Genomic DNA, 21,120 nt, shown 5'->3' on the forward strand with positions numbered 1-21,120 from the left:
GACGTTAAGTTATTAAGTTAGTGAAACAGAGTTGTTGTCTTGTATTAGTTGTTGACGTTGAGCAGTGACTCTGTTTCGTCTGCGATAGGACTGAGCTTCTCTATGTTGCTGAAGTCGAAGTCGTCTTTGTTAGTCACTTTGTCTGGCATTTCTTCCTCTGCGGTCTGTGACGCGTTCCAATGACGTGGAACGCCAACTTTTTGTGTGTCTCCCTCTCGGTCTGTATTTGTGGCCCGTAGCTTCTTGAAAGCCTGAAATATAGAAAGAAAAAATTATCATACGAACGACAGATTTTGCTTTCATGTAATTATTCATTTTTTAAGAAAAATTAACATGAAATAAATATTCCAGGCACTAAATGTTTGTCTTACGTTTGCTGGTGATGCAGATTGTGGGTGTTGAGGTTAGGAGAAGTGTAACGTAATGTTGCGAACGCTGTAAAGCAATGTCGAATTAAAAGTCAAATAAATTAAATTATAAAGGCAAACGGTATTTATCTGTGATGGTAAACGCTGATTTAATTCAGATCATCCGCACAGTACACGAAGGTAGTCAACAACTCCAACTGCTGTTGTGCATAACAGTAAAATTAGATTGTCAGTAGATGGCGCTTTCGAAATTCCTTACACCGACGTGTATGACCGAAATCGTGTGACACACTAGGCTTGCGTAAGGAATCTTCACAACTGCAACAGCTGCCGTGCGTCTTAGTTAAACAGACTGTCAGTTGGTTTCAAAATCACTGGCAACTGAAGATAATTTTATTTTATTTTATTGATAAACCATTTTTTTGTTAGAGTTGTCTTTCCATTTGAATATTGTTTGTTGTATTTTTACGTCGTCAGCAGCGCGACAACCTCTTTTATTGTACAATAATGTTTCCAGTTCAGATGCTGTGCTACTGAAGGAAAGTGCAAAGTAAGCGGACTGATAAGAAATGAGGTTGTTCTCGGCAGGAGCACCGGAGGAAGTTCTCAGAAAATAACACACATGGAGACCAGCATAGGCAAAAGCTATAGGCCAAATAGAGACTGGAATAAATCCGACAGTTAATTTTAGATGCATGGTGTATGTGTCATTCTAAGATGTTGACACAATAGAATGTGATGACAGGCAACATCCAACCAGACGGAAATCATTACTGTGGTACAAGCGACACACAACAGTTGTAGTCTATCGTCAAATACCTAATTGAGTGTGTGGTTGCTGTATTTCTGTTATATCTTGTGGAGGTTGTTTGTCAGAGGAAGACGTGAGAAACAGTCACACTGGGCGTTTTGAAGGAACCATTCCAGCATTCACAAGCGATGGGAAAAGGTAATAATGGGAAACCTATGATCAGATCCACTCCTCTCCTTAAATAGTACAGCAGTCATCCGTGCGAAGAGAAGTTTGTAGATTATAGTCATTTAAGAAACTCCCGTTTCTCTAACCACTTTACAACTTGATTTTCTCAGGTACATGAAGTACTAGCTACCTGTCCTGGCTTCACTCGAGTAGCACTGAATATCTGAAGTTGGATAGCTTGTCTGATGACGACATACACAACCCCTCCTCGTGACTAAGTCAATCCTTCTATTTGTGTCAAAACCCCTTCAGCAGTTCATCGGATCAATTTTCACATACAGACACAAAATGACGGCGAGCGACTTTAATTTATAACATGTATAGATTGTCAGAGATTAAAGTTGCTTTACCTGCATATAAAAATCAAATCTATATCTAACCGGGGACAGAATCCCAAACCCTATGTATTTTTAGCTTGAGCCTACCCGTACAACTAACATATGCCACGGAACATTGATCATATCGGACGAAAAATATGTTGTCCTCATTGGGGAGCATACAGAATTCCGTTCTGCGGCAGGCATTTGCTACGTGTCCAATCGTATGTAATCGCTTGTAATTAATTGTTAAGCTGAAGAGGATTACAAAAATAATTACCTACTGTTGTTTCTCATTATGGGAGCATTGCAGCTTGATAGCTACATTGAAACAAAGAGAAAAGGAAATAAGAGGTGATATGCAAAATATTTCTGCACTTGATTTAAAATGAAATCATAATACCTAATACACTGTCGTACTCTCGTTCGTCAGTGGATATTCACTGTTTCCCTACTGACCCGTAGGTTTAAGCTACTTGTAGTAGCGAAAGTTACAAACCCGCTCAGCCACTTAACACACGAAGGAAAGTACACTACTGGCCATTAAAAGAGCTACACCACGAAGATGACGTGCTATAGACGCGAAATTTAACCGACAGGAAGAAGATGCTGTGATGTGCAAATGAGTAGCTTTTCAGAGCATTCACACAAGGTTGGCGCCGGTGACGACACCGACAACGTGCTGACATGAGGAAAGTTTCCAACAAATTTCTCATACTCAAACAATAGTTCACCGGCGTTGCCTGGTGAAACGTTGTTGTGATGCCTCGTGTAAGGAGGGGAAAAGCGCACCACCACGTTTCCGACTTTGATACATGTCGGATTGTAGCCTATCGAGATTGTGGTTTATCGTATCGGGACATTACTGCTCGCGTTGGTCGAGATCCAATGACTGTTAGCAAAATATGGAATCAGTGGATTCAGGAGGGTAATACGGAACGCCGTGCTGGATCCCAAAGGCCTCGTATCACTAGCAGTCGAGATGACAGGCATCTTATCCGCATGGCTGCAACGGATCGTGCAGCCACGTCTCGATCCGTGAGTAAACAGATGGGGGCGTTAGCAAGACAACAACCATCTGCACGAACAGTTCGACAACGTTTGCAGCAGCATGGACTATTAGCTCGGAGACGATGGCTGCGGTTACCCTTGACGCTGCATCACAGACAGGAGCGCCTGCAATGGTTTACTCAACGACGAACCTGGGTGCACGAATGGCAAAACGTCATTTTTTCGGATGAATCCAGGTTCTGTTTTCAGCATCGCGGTTAACGCACATTGGAAGCGTGTATTCGTCATCGCCATACTGGCGTATCACCCGGCTTGATGGTATGGGGTGCCATTGGTTACACGTCTCGGTCACCTCTTGTTCGCATTGACGGCACTTTGAACAGTGGACGTTACATTTCAGATGTGTTACGACCCGTGGCCCTACCCTTCATTCGATCCCTGCGAAACCCTGCATTTCAACAGGATGATGCACGACCGCATGTTGCAGGTTCTGTACGGGCCTTTCTGGATAGAGAAAATGTTCGACTGCTCCCCTGTCCAGCACATTCTCCAGATCTCTCACCAATTGAAAACGTCTGGTCAATGGTGGCCGAGCAACTGGCTCGTCACAATACGCCAGTCACTACTTTTGATGAACTGTGGTATCGTGTTGAAGCTGGATGGGCAGCTGTACCAGTACACGTCATCCAAGCTCTGTTTGACTCAATGTCCAGGCGTATCAGGCCGTTATTACGGCCAGAGGTGGTTGTTCTGGGTTCTGATTTCTCAGGATCTGTGCACCCAAACTGCGTGAAAATGTAATCACATATCACTTCTTGTATAATATATTTGTCCAATGAATACCCGTTTATCATCTGCATTTCTTCTTGGTGTAGCAGTTTTAATGGCCAGTAGTGTAATAAAGAGTAGGCTATAAAATAACTATGAAAGCGTCAATTTTGTTTCAAGGCGAAATATAAAAGTACGAGTAATACACATTTAGATATCGAATATAGCTATGTCGAGACCACGGTATTAAAAATGTTGTACTCAACTGAATGATACAGACGTAGCCGGTAACTGAAAGGAATTTAACCAAAGTACGCCTATTAGATTCAGTCATGTGCTCCGAATTAAAGTCGTCTCACAGAAAGCGGTTCATTTAATGTAAAGGTGGGTAACTCAAGGTAAGGTTCAGATTAAACCCTGAGTTTCTCATGTCCACCGCTTTGGAGAGCTGTTAAAGGTCTCTTTTTTGGAGTTTCCAGCCCGTTCTCAGCCTGCAAATGCACGTAGGGCACAGCACCCGTGGAAAGTGCGTGCATTTGGATTCTTAGAACGGACTGTGAACGCCGAAGAAGCGACCATTAACAGCGGTTAACTGGAGTGGACACTACAGGGTTAATGCAGGTACTGAGAATCGGATGTATCATGAGCTTAATCAGTGCAGTATTTATCCTCTAAGCTTATACAGTAGGGTTTCCCGACAACACCACCTCCTTTCTTGAGGGATAGCCTCCGAATTTCTCTGTGCAAACCTTTTATACTTTCTGTGTGCCTTTGTCGGCATTTTCATATTCCTGCAATGACTGTTATCATGCCTGTTTTCCTAGGACACCAAACATGAGCACAGTAGCCCAAAATAATTTCTTTAATATATGTATTGCTATTTCCAAGAATCCTCCCAATAATAACAAAGCCTTCCGTTCATCTCAACTGCTGCTCGTTTCGATTTATTTTGTAATATTCCGCCTAGGCTTTAATATCCGTGACCCGTTACAGAAATTTATCATCAGTCAGAGAAAGGTGCCTGATGTTTCAATGAAGCTTTCCTTTTCAGAAAATTAACTTGGAGCAATCAGGGGAACAAGCAATTGTCAATACGGCCGAATGATGGTCGAACTACCGTCTTGTACATGAAGCATTCGTTATTTTGCATACTGTAATATCAATGATCCCCCCATGAACCATGGACCTTGCCGTTGGTGGGGAGGCTTGCGTGCCTCAGCGATACAGATAGCCGTACCGTAGGTGCAACCACAACGGAGGGGTATCTGTTGAGAGGCCAGACAAACGTGTGGTTCCTGAAGAGGGGCAGCAGCCTTTTCAGTAGTTGCAAGGGCAACAGTCTGGATGATTGACTGATCTGGCCTTGTAACAATAACCAAAACGGCCTTGCTGTTCTGGTACTGCGAACGGCTGAAAGCAAGGGGAAACTACAGCCGTAATTTTTCCCGAGGGCATGCAGCTTTACTGTATGATTACATGATGATGGCGTCCTCTTGGGTAAAATATTCCGGAGGTAAAATAGTCCCCCATTCGGATCTCCGGGCGGGGACTACTCAAGAGGATGTCGTTATCAGGAGAAAGAAAACTGGCGTTCTACGGATCGGAGCGTGGAATGTCAGATCCCTTAATCGGGCAGGTAGGTTAGAAAATTTAAAAAGGGAAATGGATAGGTTGAAGTTAGATATAGTGGGAATTAGTGCACAGAGCACAACTTAATCATAGCTAACACTTGGTTTAAGAATCATGAAAGAAGGTTGTATACATGGAAGAACCCTGGAGATACTAAAAGGTTTCAGATAGATTATATAATGGTAAGACAGAGATTTAGGAACCAGGTTTTAAATTGTAAGACATTTCCAGGGGCAGATGTGGACTCTGACCACAATCTATTGGTTATGACCTGTAGATTAAAACTGAAGAAACTGCAAAAAGGTGGGAATTTAAGGAGATGGGACCTGGATAAACTAAAAGAACCAGAGGTTGTACAGAGATTCAGGGAGAGCATAAGGGAGCAATTGACAGGAATGGGGGAAATAAATACAGTAGAAGAAGAATGGGTAGCTTTGAGGGATGAAGTAGTGAAGGCAGCAGAGGATCAAGTAGGTAAAAAGACGAGGGCCAGTAGAAATCCTTGGGTAACAGAAGAAATATTGAATATAATTGATGAAAGGAGAAAATATAAAAATGCAGTAAGTGAAACAGGCAAAAAGGAATACAAACGTCTCAAAAATGAGATCGACAGGAAGTGCAAAATGGCTAAGCAGGGATGGCTAGAGGACAAATGTAAGGATGTAGAGGCCTATCTCACTAGGGGTAAGATAGATACCGACTACAGGAAAATTAAAGAGACCTTTGGAGATAAGAGAACGACTTGTATGAATGTCAAGAGCTCAGATGGAAACCCAGTTCTAAGCAAAGAAGGGAAAGCAGAAAGGTGGAAGGAGTATATAGAGGGTCTATACAAGGGCGATGTACTTGAGGACAATATTATGGAAATGGAAGAGGATGTAGATGAAGATGAAATGGGAGATATGATACTGCGTGAAGAGTTTGACAGAGCACTGAAAGACCTGAGTCGAAACAAGGCCCCCGGAGTAGACAATATTCCATTGGAACTACTGACGGCCGTGGGAGAGCCAGTCCTGACAAAACTCTACCATCTGGTGAGCAAGATGTACGAAACAGGCGAAATACCCTCAGACTCAAGAAGAATATAATAATTCCAATCCCAAAGAAAGCAGGTGTTGACAGATGTGAAAATTACCGAACTATCAGCTTAATAAGTCACAGCTGCAAAATACTAACACGAATTCTTTACAGACGAATGGAAAAACTAATAGAAGCCAACCTCGGGGAAGATCAGTTTGGTTTCCGTAGAAACACTGGAACACGTGAGGCAATACTGACCTTACGACTTATCTTAGAAGAAAGATTAAGGAAAGGAAAACCTACGTTTCTAGCATTTGTAGACTTAGAGAAAGCTTTTGACAATGTTGACTGGAATACTCTCTTTCAAATTCTAAAGGTGGCAGGGGTAAAATACAGGGAGCGAAAGGCTATTTACAATTTGTACAGAAACCAGATGGCAGTTATAAGAGTCGAGGGACATGAGAGGGAAGCAGTGGTTGGGAAGGGAGTAAGACAGGGTTGTAGCCTCTCCCCGATGTTGTTCAATCTGTATATTGAGCAAGCAGTAAAGGAAACAAAAGAAAAATTCGGGGTAGGTATTAAAATTCATGGAGAAGAAATAAAAACTTTGAGGTTCGCCGATGACATTGTAATTCTGTCAGAGACAGCAAAGGACTTGGAAGAGCAGTTGAATGGAATGGATAGTGCCTTGAAAGGAGGATATAAGATGAACATCAACAAAAGCAAAACAAGGATAATGGAATGTAGTCGAATCATGTCGGGTGATGCTGAGGGAATTAGATTAGGAAATGAGACACTTAAAGTAGTAAAGGAGTTTTGCTATTTGGGGAGCAAAATAACTGATGATGGTCGAAGTAGAGAGGATATAAAATGTAGACTGGCAATGGCAAGGAAAGCGTTTCTGAAGAAGAGAAATTTGTTAACATCCAGTATTGATTTAAGTGTCTGGAAGTCATTTCTGAAAGTATTCGTATGGAGTGTAGCCATGTATGGAAGTGAAACATGGACGATAAATAGTATGGACAAGAAGAGAATAGAAGCTTTCGAAATGTGGTGCTACAGAAGAATGCTGAAGATTAGATGGGTAGATCACATAACTAATGAGGAAGTATTGAATAAGATTGGGGAGAGGAGAAGTTTGTGGCACAACTTGACCAGAAGAAGGGATCGGTTGGTAGGACATATTCTGAGGCATCAAGGGATCACCAATTTAGTATTGGAGGGCAGCGTGGAGGGTAAAAATCGTAGAGGGAGACCAAGAGATGAATACACTAAGCAGATTCAGAAGGATGTAGGTTGCAGTAGGTACTGGGAGATGAAAAAGCTTGCACAGGATAGAGTAGCATGGAGAGCTGCATCAAACCAGTCTCAGGACTGAAGACCACAACAACAACAACAATATCAATGATAGATAACACCGTGGCAATTCGTTTCAAATGAGACATAATTTTACAATTCAGACACACTTCACACATACCAAATTAATATTTTCCCACATTGACGTAATTAACTTTACCACAGTTAATTTCCTCCATGTAGTTTGGAAACTAATTAATGCAGTGGTGGTTTTACTAATTTTTGGATTGACGACAACTTTAGTTTTTTCAGCAATGTATCATAGAGGGTGTTGGGAGTATAGTTACAGACATTGTGATAATTGCTACCTTAACATACCGCAAACACATCAAATAATCCACTACCTGATGTTTTGTGCATGGTCATAACTGCCCCGTTATGTGGATTATGCCTGTCAGTATAGACTGTCCAGGTTTGCATTCAAGCGTTCACACTTCAATACGTGACCTCCTGCCCAGAGGAAAACAGGTAATAACGGTTTACTTGTGCCACACATACCCTGAGGTATGCACCAACCTGAAGACATATTACAATTATTACTCTGCAAATGAAGTAAATTCCGATGCAATGTCCTTCAATACATTGTCCCCTGCCATCAAAAGAAATATCTTCACTTACACCCGTAACATCCTGTATGTGCAGACAGGAAAACGGGCATCAAAGTATTTGCACCAAATTTGACTGAAGTTTAACATCTCCAGCAGGTCTCTTCATAAAACTGTTCAATTTTCATTCTTATAGCTTTTTCATCTGACAAAGTTGTAAGCTGTCATCTCAGGACGCCACGCGATCCATGACACGTAGTACTAACTATGGCACGTAGTACTAACTACACCGAATAGCCAAAGAAACTGATACAAATGCCTAATATCGTGTAGGACCCCGAGAGCTCGTACAAGAACGGCAACACGACGTCGCATGGGCTCGACTAATGTCTGAAGTAGTGCTGGAGGGAACTAACCCCATGAATCCTGCAGGGCTGTCCATAAATCCGTAAGAGTACGAGGGGGTGGATGTCCTCTGAACAGCACATTGCAAGGCATGCTTGATAATGTTCATGTCTATGGAGTTTGGCGGCCAGCGGAAGAGTTTCAACTCAAAAGAATGACCTGAAGTCACTCTGTAGCAATTGTGGACGAACGCGGTGCCGCGCTGCCCTCTGAAATTGCCCAGGTCTGTCGGGATGCAGAGTGGACATGAATGGATGCAGCTGATCAGACAGGATGCTTACGTACATATCACCTGTCAGAGTCGTATCTAGACATATCAGGGGTCCCACATCACTCACTGCGCATGCCCCACGCAATAACAGAGCCTTCACCAGCTTGAACAGTCCCCTACTGACATGCAGGGTCCATGGATTCATGAGGTTTTCTCCATACGTGTGCACGCCCATCCGCTCGATACAATTTGAAACGAGACTCGTGTTACCGGGCAACATGTGTACAGTCATCAACAGCCAAATATCGGTGTTGACGGGCGCAGGCGAGACGTAAAGCTTTGTGTCGTGCTGTCATCAAGGGCACATGAAAGGGTCTTCGGTTCCGAAAGCCCAAATCGATGGTGTTTGGTTGAATGGTTCGCACGCTGACACTTGTCGATGGCCTAGCACTGAAATCTGCAGCAGTTTATAGGGGAGGGTTGTAGTTCTGTCACGTTGAACGATTCTCTTCAGCCGTCATTGGTCCTGTTCTGGCCCTGATTTAGGTTTTCCGTGATTTCCCTAAATCGTTTCAGGCAAATGCCGGGATGGTTCCTTTGAAAAGGCACGGCCGATTTCCTTCCGCATCCTTCCGTAACCCGAGCTTGCGCTCCGTCTCTAATGACCTCGTTGTCGACGGGACGTTAAACACTAATCTCCTCCTGTTCTGGCAGGATATTTTTCCGGCCGCGGCGATGTCGGAGATATGTCGTCTTACCGGATTCCATGATATTCATGGTATACTCGTGAAATGGTCGTACCGGTCCCCATTTCATCGCTACCTTGGAGATGCTGTGTCCCACCGCGCAGATCATAAAACCACGTTCAAACTCACATAAATCTTGATAACCTGCCACTGTAGCAGCAGTAACCGATCTAACAACTGCGCCGGACACTTAGTGTCTTATATAGGCGTTGCCGACCGCATGGCCGTATTCTGCCTGTTTACATACCTCTGTATTTGAATACGCATGCCTATACCAGTTTCTTGGCACTTCAGTACATTTCCCTAAAGCCGCCCATTAACTCCCATTCCAGGTTTTTTTGAGCCGTGGCAATTTGAATCAATAAACATCACTTCGTTAAAAATCAACTTTTGAGTAAAATGATTGCAGCAGGCTTAGTTGACTCAAGTGTAACACAGTATGTTGAGAACGTATCTGAACAGATTTTTCGGTGTACCATAAAAGCTGCGTACGAGTATGTCCTGCAAATCGTATGACTAGTACTCCCAACGGCGCAGCAATTTTTTTCCCTGAGTTAATTTACTATAGAAAATTAAAGACCGAAGTCTCTTCCTTCCTTCTTCGTCCACCCCCACGCCCCCCTCTCCGCTCCTCTTCAACCCCGTCACGGTCTCTCTCTTCCACTCTATCTTCCTAAGTGCTCTCCACATCATTGCGGCTACTGTAGGTGAAAGGTACTTCTGTCGAATCGAGATTCCGTTTGTTAATCACTGCACTAATTCGCCGAAGTACTTTTCTTCCCATTTGGATCATTGTCTGGCTCATACGTCTCTTCCTGGACCTTGGAACCCATTCTTGCAGCTCGTGTCCCCGACATATCAGATGACAAGCTGTATAACGTAGTTTCTGTGATGAATACGTGTAGATGTGGTGTTGAGTTATTTCTCAAACGGCACCGCGATTCCCGTGGTGACGTACAGAAGGCAGCTGAAGAGAGTGTTGGGAGGGGAGAGGCGGGGATTGGTACGGCAGGCAGTGTTTCTCCTCGGTGCCTCCAACAGCTGTCGATGTCAGTGTTATTGGCTGCCCGAAAAATATGGCTTTGCCAGTGGAGTTCGTTGTCTGTCACGCTGTCTTAGGTTTCCGTGTTCGCCGTATAGTCTCCCGCTTTCTTTTATTGTATACTTAAAGGAGTAGTGCCAAATAGGAATGTTCCTAAGAAACGTGCTTGCAGACATTACGGCTGCATTGTAAGTACGAACTAGAAGGAGCATACATTACCACTGACGATCTATTGTCTGGATAGAACTAGATGTGCCTCGCCACAAAGGAACGAATTTCAGCGTTAATAAACAAACTGCATTTCTGGATCACTTTGAATTTTGGTGCTACTGTATCGCAACTCGGGAAACAAACTATTTACACAGCAATAATTGGTAACATGGCCACACAAATCAAGAATTCAACGGATGTTAGTCCCGAAGGATCTAAAAGGATCGTTAACTGTAACAAGACGTCCTAGGTGAGTCAACATTTGCAGTATGCATAATACATGAGTTGTAAATACTGATAATAATAGTAATAGATACGGTAATAAATACATGGAATTCGAGGAGTTTTGTGTCTTGTTAACGTTAATTTCCTCGTTCCGTTCTTGTCGAATGTGAGAAATAATATCAAACAGAAATGTGTGACGCATTCACTGAAGGAACCAGTGTGGAAAAGATGGTGACTGGCCAGAGGATGAACTAGAAATAAAAGTGTAAGATTAGCAGATGAGGTGAAACGAAGGTAATAGAAATGAGAAAAACATGTTTAGTTTTGGCAATGTAAGAAAGGTAGTGACTCGCTGCTGGATGGAAAGAAAACAGAAAAGTCTGAGAAGGAAAACTAGGCCGATGGTCAGGAGATAAAACTTCAGTATTCTTTTGAAAGCGTAGTAGTTATGTATAAAACGGACACTACGTGGTAGTTTGTTCCAGACATGTATGGCTGAAATACTGAAAGGGATGGCGAAAAATTTAGTGTTATGTATAGGCACCACCAAAATACGGTACGTATCTGGCACTGCAGTTACCCGCTGATGCTAGTTATTTGACATGATGACAGTTAGAGGGACTCCAGTGTCTAAAAAACTGAGGAGGAAAGCAGAGCGTGAGAGAGTCACGTTACCTGTCTGTTCCCATCCACCCTACATGAGCATGAATGGAACTGACGTAACCGAACATCCAAATATTATACCCGAAACTGAGGCAATGATTCATAGCTAGTTCAAATTGTCTGGAATTCTGACTATTTGTGCAGTGTATAACAATATCACAGTAGTAAACATCTGAGAGTATTACATACGAGGGACACTAAATGATTGAAGAGACGAGCTGATGTAGAAATTGAGCAATTTGTAGGAGCAGTTTTGTACTTTTGATGACCTTACATTGGCATCACTGGGATGAGCTGCGAACAGCTAACGTATAAAAATTGTTTTGTTTATAACCTCAGAATTACATTTAACGACGGCATGTCCGACTGAAGTTTCCACATTAGTGGAACAACCCTCAGTGATACCTTTTTTTGCTTTCTGAAGGTTAAACACCAGCTAAAACCTTTTCTCGAAAGAATATGAGGAAAGCTGTATGAACCGCGAAATTTATTATGTTTCCAAAAATTGTCGAACCTCAGTGACTTACTTAGTCTTTTTGTATGTCCAAATTATCTTCTCCTGTGAGTCCGCAGCTCGTGGTCGTGCGGTAGCGTTCTCGCTTCCCGCGCCCGTGTTCCCGGGTTCGATTCCCGGCGGGGTCAGGGATTTTCTCTGCCTCGTGATGACTGGGTGCTGTGTGATGTCCTTAGGTTAGTTAGGTTTAAGTAGTTCTAAGTTCTAGGGGACTTATGACCATAGATGTTGAGTCCCATAGTGCTCAGAGCCATTTGAACCATTCTCCTGTGATTATTTTGAAGATCAGCGTACAATGAACAGTGCCTACTGCCACATGCTGATGACCAAAGTGAAGACAGCAAGGACAAAAAGAATTTGCGGATCTGAAAGAAAAGGGGTGACACTGCTACACGACAATGCTCGCCCTCACACTGCCCAAATGTTTTGGAAGCTGCTACTTCATCAACCCTATCTTCCAGGTTTGGCTCTCTCGGATTTTCATTTATTTGGTTGACTCAGAGGAACATTACGAGGAAAAAGAATCAGCAACAACGAGGAGGGAAAGAATTTGTGGGAAAGTGGCATAATTACATATATATTAGCACCTTGAGTGGACGTAAGTAAGGGCGATGCATCACAAAGTATTTTTGTTGTACTTATCTTGTAATTTGCCTGAGTTGGGTAGCTGGTGATTCCTTCTAATTAAAACTCCAGATCATACAATGTGCGGAGGTTTATTTGTTGATGATAACATTTTCCCAAAGTCATTGCAGAACACATCAAACTTCACATAAAGTCTCTTTGACAATCCAACAGCTGAAAGACTGACTTACTGACCGGAAAGACTTGACTACAAAGTGATCACCTAGGCGAACTGACGCTGCATTGCCGCGTTTGCTTATAAATATTCCAGACAATGAGTGTTCATTATTTCAATAATTACACCATCGTGAAATTAATAGTTACAATTAAAAGTTACAAATATACAAAAGATTGACAATCAGATAACTTACAGCATAAAATATTAGTTCATTACAGATGAGTTTTAGGTTAGAAATTGTACAATTTAAGATTGAAAATTAAATATGTTTTTTTTTGTTTACAATAATACGTTTCATTAATTTAATAAATACAAATCGATTATCGATCGGAAAATATTGCTAACATTTACGTAATATATACACAAGTTGTTTAACCTCTTTAATGGCTCATAACATTGAAATATGCATGCAAACGTAATTAATGGAGTTAATTACATGTGCTAACAATGATCAATTAATTATTTTAGTAATGGTATTAATTCTGGTTTAAAAATTTGGGTATGGAATTGCATATCACTTGATATTACGTGAATTTAAATTTGGTTCTTGCTTTTTGATCGATTTCCAAAATGAACTTTCGAGATCTAATTGCAGTTAATTAACGGAAGTAATAACGATGCTAACATTTATAACTACTTCTAATCAAATGAATTACATAGTGATTATTATAGTTCGGAGTAAATGTTGATGGTTCATAGTGATTATTATGTTACATATTTACGTATTATTTAATTATTCGTAAATTTTGTTTAAATATCATTCATAGTATTATATAGTACATTACATAACAGGAAAAGGTGCCATAGTGGCATGATTTTTATTGTTTGTGTAACAGAAAGTAGCGATACCCGGCTACAAATTCCGGTGCGTTTTAAAATGTTGAACATTTCAGGCCGGCCGGTGTGGCTGAGCGGTTCTAGGTACTTTAGTCTGGAACCGCGGGACCGCTACGGTCGCAGGTTCGAATCCTGCCTCGGGCATGGATGTGTGTGATGTCCTTAGGTTAGTTAGGTTTAAGTAGTTCTAAGGTCTAGGGGAATGATAACCTCAGACGTTAACTCCCATAGTGCTCAGAGCCATTTTTGAACATTTCGGTGATCCTGTACAAAGGTGACTTAACTGCATTCCTGGAAATGTTTGGATAACGGCGTGTATTTTTCTGCTCTACTAAGTCACTCACAGTTGCATTCCTGTCGCACCCACTGTCCTGAGCAGCGGACAGCACTCATCTGACGGACGGGTCACCACCGACAATGCTAGAGCTCCCATAGGTGAGAAAATATTGGCGACGAGCATTCATTCCACCACCAGACCTCGAATGGGAAACTACCGGACCCAGCGCACCATCATATCCTCGCTTTAGTGAACTCTGCTTACGTCGAATTCAGAATCTCGGAATGTACCAACGTTAATTGTCAGACCGTGAGAACTAGCCTCTGTAGGGGGAACGTTATGTGTTGTCAGCGACGCAAACCGCTCACTGCAGGGCTTGTAAACAGCACAAACAGCGGGAACGACACAGAGTGGGACAGGAGGGGCCGATGGCCTGGCGAGGAGGCGGCGCTCCGTGCGCCAGGAATACAACGTGGCGTGACGGTGAAAAATTAGCCGGCCTTTCTGCAATTACTTGCTGGAACGGCTGCTTAATCAAATTCTGTGGGGTCACGCGACGGCGCGGCGGCTGGCCCGCAGCCAGCACGGCGCCTCTCTTCCGGCCGGGGCCGGCCTGAGAAAAAGTCGCCGGTCGCCGCGGCGCGCTGCCTGGCTTATGCGGGGCAGGCACGGAACCCCACCGGCCGCGGGTTCATTCGCTCCTGCTGCCGCGACACTGTGCGGCCGGCCAAACCTCCGCTCCGGATTACATTACTCATTGTAGTAACTGTACAGTGCCTTTTATTGTTTATTGATTTCTCGCAAATTCATTTTTCCCAGTTACAGTTATATCACATAAAGACACAATTAGGAGGTACATACAGGGTGGTCCATTGATCGTGACCTGGCCAAATATCTCACCAAATAAGTGTCAAACGAAAAAACTACAAAGAACGAAACTCGTCTAGCTTGAAGGGGCAAACCAGATGGCGCTATGGTTGATCCGCTAGATGGCGCTGCCATACGTCACACGGATATCAACTGCGCTTTTTCTTAAATAGCAACCCCCCCATTTTTATTACATATTCGTGTAGTACGTAAACATATATGAATGTTTTAGCTGGACCACTTTTTTCGCTTTCTGATAGATGGCGCTGTGACGGCCGGAGTGGCCGAGCGGTTCCAGGCGCTACAGTCTAGAACCGAGGGACCGCTACGGTCACAGGTTCGAGTCCCGCCTCGAGCATGGATGTGTGTCACGTCCTTAGGTTAGACCTCAGAAGTTAAGTCGCATAGTCCTCAGAGCCATTTGAACCATTTTAAATGGCGCTGTAATAACCACAAACGTGTAAGTACGTAGTATCACGTAACATTCCGCCAGTGCGGACGGTATTTGCTTCGTGATACGTTACCCGTGTTAAAATGGACCGTCTATCAATTACGGAAAAGGTCGATATTGTGATGATGTATGACTATTGTGATCAAAATGCCAAACGGGCGTGTGCTTTGTATGCTGCTCGGTATCCTGAACGACATCATCCAAGTTTCCGGACCTACGCCGGATAGTTACGTTATTTAACGAAACACGAAGTCTTCAGCCGCATGTGAAACAACCACGACCTGCAACAAATGATGATGCCCAAGTAGGTGTTACAGCGGCTGTCGCGGCTAATCCGCACTTCAGTAGCAGACAAATTGTGCGAGAATCGGGAATCTCAAAAACGTCGGTGTTGAGAATGCTACATCAACATCGATTGCATCCGTACCATATTTCTATGCACCAGGAATTGCATGGCGACGACTTTGAACGTCGTGTACAGTTCTGCCACTGGGCACAAGAGAAATTACGGGACGATGACAGATTTTCTTCGCGCGTTCTATTTAGCGTCGAAGCGTCATTCACCAACAGCGGTAACGTAAACCGACATAATATACAGTATTGGGGAACGGAAAATCCACGATGGCTGCGACAAGTGGAACATCAGCGACCTTGCTGGGTTGATGTATGGTGCGGCATTATGGGAGGAAGGATAATTGGCCCCCATTTTATCGACGGCAATCTAAATGGTGCAATGTATGCTGATTTCCTACGTAATTTTCTACCGATGTTGCTACAAAATGTTTCACTGCATGACAGAATGGCGACGTACTTCCAACATGATGGATGTCCGGCACATAGCTCGCGTGCGTTTGAAGGGGAATTGAATAGCATATTTCATGACAGGTGGATTGGTCGTCGAAGCACCATGGCCCACAGGTTCACCGGATCTGACGTCCTCGGGATTCCTTCTGTGAGGAAAGTTTAAGGATATTTGCTATCGTGATCCACCGACAACGCCTGAAATGCGTCACCGCATTGTCAATGCATGTGCGAACATTACGGAAGGGGAACTACTCTCTGTTGAGAGGAATGTCGTTACACGTATTGCCAGATGCATAGAGGTTGACGGACATCATTTTGAGGATTTATTGCATTAATGTGGTATCTACAGGTAATAACGCTGTAGCAGCATGCGTTCTCAGGAATGAAAAGTTTGCAAAGGCTAATGTAGTACATTGGAACAACCAAAATAAAATTTTCAAACGTACCTACGTTCTGTATTTTAATTTAAAAATCCTACCTGTTACCAACTGTTCGTCTGAAATTGTGAGCCATATGTTTGTGACTGTTACAACACCATCTATCACAAAGAGAAAAATGTGGTCCAACTAAAACATTCATATTTCTTTACTTACTACACGAATATGTAATAAAAATGGGGGTTCCTATTTTAAAAAATGTAGTTGATATCCGTTTGACCTATGGCAGCATTACCTAGCGGGCCAACCATAACGCCGTTTGGTTTCCACCTTCAAGATAGACAAGTTTTGTTGCTTGTTGTTTTTCCGTTTGACGCTTATTTAGTGAGATATTTGGCCCGGTCACGATCAAAGGACCACCCTGTATACGATGACTAAACGTTCCCTCACAGCTATCCAAGGTGAGAAGCGACGACTATCACTGTTGAAGACACACTGCGACGTATTGAGGTGCGATGCTAACTCAGTCCCGATGCGGTGTACTGAGGTACTGAGATTGAAAGATTGAAACAGCTCGGTCGTCGTCGTCAGCGGCGGCCTATATGCACGCGTTATCAGCGTGTAGCCTCAGGGCGTGTCTTGGTCTTCTCTAGTCATAGGCACGCCTAGTTCAGCGCCTGCTATGCAATGTTTCCTAGTGCTGACCGGTGTGCTGGCGAAGGCGTACGCCAGTACAGTGCGTGTCCTGAAAACCTGCTTGAAATTGCCGTTGTTTTCATAAATTTCTTTATGAAGTACTCAATCACAACTCGAATCTCGATTTCTTCCGTCTTCATTAATCAACGGGAACAACAACAACAGACGTCCGCACTCAAAAAGGGTGCCTTTTTTGTGCGTGAACCTCGATGTGGCAGCGCTGACGTCTGGTGATGATAAAGCGAACTTTTCAAAGTGCTCTCGAGCCTCAACCGCACCGGGGGTGTTTACTGTACATACTGCTTTGCGATGTTTCTTTGAAGTGAATACCATGGCGCACGGCAAAATTGTATTACGTTTCACTTTAGCCTAACATACAGGGGATAGGCAAAAATAAAGTGAACCCCTATACTTATATGGGGATGGTTTATTAATAACGGGTTGGACCCCCATTTGGCCGTAACACAGCTGCGATTCTTCTTGGAATACTGGCATATAATGATTGTATAGTCTTCAGTTGAATGTTATGCCGCTCTTCGATCAGAACCTCTTTTAACTGCTGTAGTGGGGAGGGAGGCGGAAATCTGCTCCGGAGTCTGCGCTCAAATACTGCCCACAAGGTTCGATACTGTTCAAGTCCGCTGTCTGTACTGGCCAGGCGAGACGCTGCGGTTCAGTTGCATACTCCTCATACCATTATTTTACTGTCCTGGCTGTGTAAATGAATGCATTGTCGTCCTGAAATTCGGCATCATTGTTGAGGAACAACATTTGAATCATGGGATGCATCTGAACACTAAAATGTTCACATAATTGTTGGCTGTATACTGCCTTTGTGAATAATGGTGGGCTCAGCAGAGTACCATGAGATGGCTGCCCAAACCGTCACACTTCTACCTCCATACTTAACCGCTGGAATGAAGCAATTAGGACTGTAGGCTGCTTTTGGAGTTCTCCTGACGTAAACCCAGCCCGATGTTGGAAATAACGAAAAAATGACTCGTCACACCATACAACGGGTTTCCACCGATCAGCCGTCCAGGATTTATGATCCTGACACCATCCTTTACCCTTCTCTGTGTCGGTTGTCGTCACTAATGTTTCGGTATAACAGCTCGTCCATCAGTATTCTCCTTATGAAGTTCTCGGCGGACAGTGGCGACAGATACGGCGTCTCGTAGATGGCTATTGAGCTCTGCAGTCACTTCAACTGCCGTAAAAAAAATGTTCAAATGTGTGTGAAATCTTATGGGACTTAACTGATAAGGTCATCAGTCCTTAAGCTTACACACTACTTAACCTAAATTATCCTAAGGACAGACACACACACCCATGCCCAAGGGAGGACTCGAACCTCCGCCGGGATCAGCCGCACAGTCTTTGCGTACTACAATCTCTGCCACTTAGTTTTGATTTGTGCCCACTATTACGTTACACGATGACGTCTTTCCAGCTAATCGGCCCCCCAAAATGCCCTCTTTGTAACTCCGTTAGTGATACGTGCTACCAACCGGACACAATAGGAAGGACCAGGCACCTTTGCTTTTTCTTTTATCACTCGTTTATTACATCATAGAAATACACATTATAAGACAAAATTTAACTACATGAAATATTGCTCCCAGTAAAGGTTAACATATGCAGTGACAAAACTTAATTCTTTTAAGGGTTTCTGCTGGCAACAAATTTTAAGGAGGCAATGTAAGGTTTATATCAATTTAGCGTGATTGAATCACGACACAGACACTTTAACAATTTCGGCAACAAGTAAATAGCGTGAATTTGTACTCACAGTAACCAACTAATCAACAGCCTTGCCATTGAGTAAGGAGGAGCCCATTTGGAACGAATTAGCAACACCGAGCAACTAGGGGAGCTAATACTAACAGTCTTTAAATGTCTTGCTCCCCATTATATAAACAAACTTACAGTAATTAAATGAATAACAGATCAAACACACTACGCTCCACTCAAACTCTTCAGTGGAAACCAAGCCAAAATGAAGATTCCATTAACTGACTAGCACTGAAGTCACACTAAAGCTCATCTCTGTGTTCCCAGACACACATGGGGCAAACTTATATAAGACAAGATTTTGAAGGGAGCACATCAGTAAAACCGGCAGTGCAGCTAACTCGTGCCACTGAAAATTAAGGTACTAGACCGGGGCACAAGGTGGTATACAATGAGGTTGCCTTAGTGCTATACTGCGCTCCAAAATAATAATTCAAATGGCCAATTCCAAATTAAGTACACATAACCCAGCATTAATTAACGAGGAGTGACATCAAGGATGACAACACTTAATTGAAAAGACGAATGCTGGAGGCGGCAGTAACATCAAACACCTTCCCGCTATACAAGTAAAAATTTAACCAAGCACAAGGAAGGAACCCCAAAGAGAAAACTCAAATAAAACCGCCAAAAGATTTTAAAGGACAGGGAACCCCAACTATTTAAATTATAAGAATTAGCTCTCCCCAAAGGCAGTGTAAACACTAAGGCCACACTTAAGAAGCCACCGAAATTGGTTACAAAAGTCTTATACATTTGCTCCTTTTCTTTAAAATAAACATAAGGCTGCTTAACTTCTGCTGGACGTCCGGTATTGCTCGTGTGGGATACACCAGGCAGCAACCCGAGCTAGGCGTTCGAAAGGCACGGCGAGCAAAATCAGGAGAGTACACAGTCAGGCAGCCGACGCATATCCTCCATCCTGAAACGGCAGACCGCGTACAACCAACTCCACATATGCGTGGTTGCTTCCCTCCTCGTACCTCGCGGCGTCTCAGCAGGTAGCCCGAGCAAGCGTCAACTGCCACTCGCCCCGCGAATGCGGAAAACAACAAGACAAGCAAAGATAAGAAACATCGAAGGATCGATAATGGAGATCCAAGAGACTGGCGCGCCAGTAACGAGCGTCATGGCTCAGTTACGTCTATCACTGCACGTCGACCTCGGCCTCTGAATGAAAATACGAAGTGTGCACTACTCGTGAGGAACCTGCACTGATGCCTAGTCCGTACTGAACACGCACAGTACAGTGCGACACGTGCCTTACCTGCGTTGTTGACCGCCAAACAAAACCCTCCTACTGCCACTGTTCACGTTATTTTGCCTATCCCCTGTAGATCCTACATTGATTCCAAAGACGCTTAACAAGACATCTGGTGAAGAGACTCATGGTTTACTTGTACTGTTGGCAGGGTCCGCACGGAGCGGCAGGGAGGCGCTTGGTGCCCCAAGCAGCAGGCGACGATGGAGCCCAAGGAGTGGCTGGAGGTGGACCTACGGCAGGTGCACCTGGTCACCGCCACCGAGACGCAGGGCCGCTTCGGTAACGGCCAGGGCCAGGAGTTCGCCGAGGCGTACATGCTGGAGTACTGGCGGCCCAAGCTGGGCAAGTGGGTCCGCTACCGCGACTCCAAGGGCCGGGAGGTGCGTACACAACACCCCTGTCCTCAACGGGCTCTCTGCATAGCCTGTCCACCCAATAAAATGTTCTGATTCTGGTCCTAAATTATAACAGGGCACAATGAGTTTCAGCTTGAGGATCGAGATGGTTTGCAAAACAATGGTACCGTGTTTCATTGAGCTTCCCAATATTGGCGAAACTAGCCGGTTTCTTCGTAAAGGGTACATGATATATGATCTTTGAATAGGTATCCACACGAGAAAGAGGTAAAACCACATCCCAAGAGAGAACAGTAGTATGTAAGCGGCACACGTGCGTCAAAGGCCACGACATCTTGGTAGATGATTGTTGCAGTGTCTGTGTGTTTATGGGTTGCATTTTTTCATATGACTTGTCAAGCCAATGGCAGCACAGCATCTCTTGCCGCAATTGTCACAAGTGTATCTGGCTGCTGAGGCAGGAGCAGTGGTAGCACTGCGATGCTTTTTCTACCTTAATCTGTCTAACAAGCCTTCATCATGCTTCGACATTCCAGATGATATATCATCACGCCACTCTGGTCTCATGCTAGCCCGTGCCTCCCAT

The 21,120-nt window shown here is 43.8% G+C and overlaps 1 protein-coding gene across 1 annotated transcript in view; it reads left to right on the forward strand.

Annotated features, from left to right (window-relative positions):
* The window catches only part of LOC124612775 (discoidin domain-containing receptor tyrosine kinase B-like), a 260,476-nt gene that overhangs the window by 56,201 nt on the left and 183,155 nt on the right, over window positions 1-21,120 (forward strand). Inside the window, exon 3 of the mRNA XM_047141170.1 lies at window positions 20,327-20,558. Within this exon, the coding sequence (XP_046997126.1) occupies window positions 20,327-20,558 (232 nt within the window). The remainder of the gene's footprint in view (window positions 1-20,326; window positions 20,559-21,120) is intronic.

Source organism: Schistocerca americana, chromosome 4 (genome assembly GCF_021461395.2).
Source record: "Schistocerca americana isolate TAMUIC-IGC-003095 chromosome 4, iqSchAmer2.1, whole genome shotgun sequence".
In the NCBI taxonomy this organism is placed as follows: domain Eukaryota; kingdom Metazoa; phylum Arthropoda; class Insecta; order Orthoptera; family Acrididae; genus Schistocerca; species Schistocerca americana.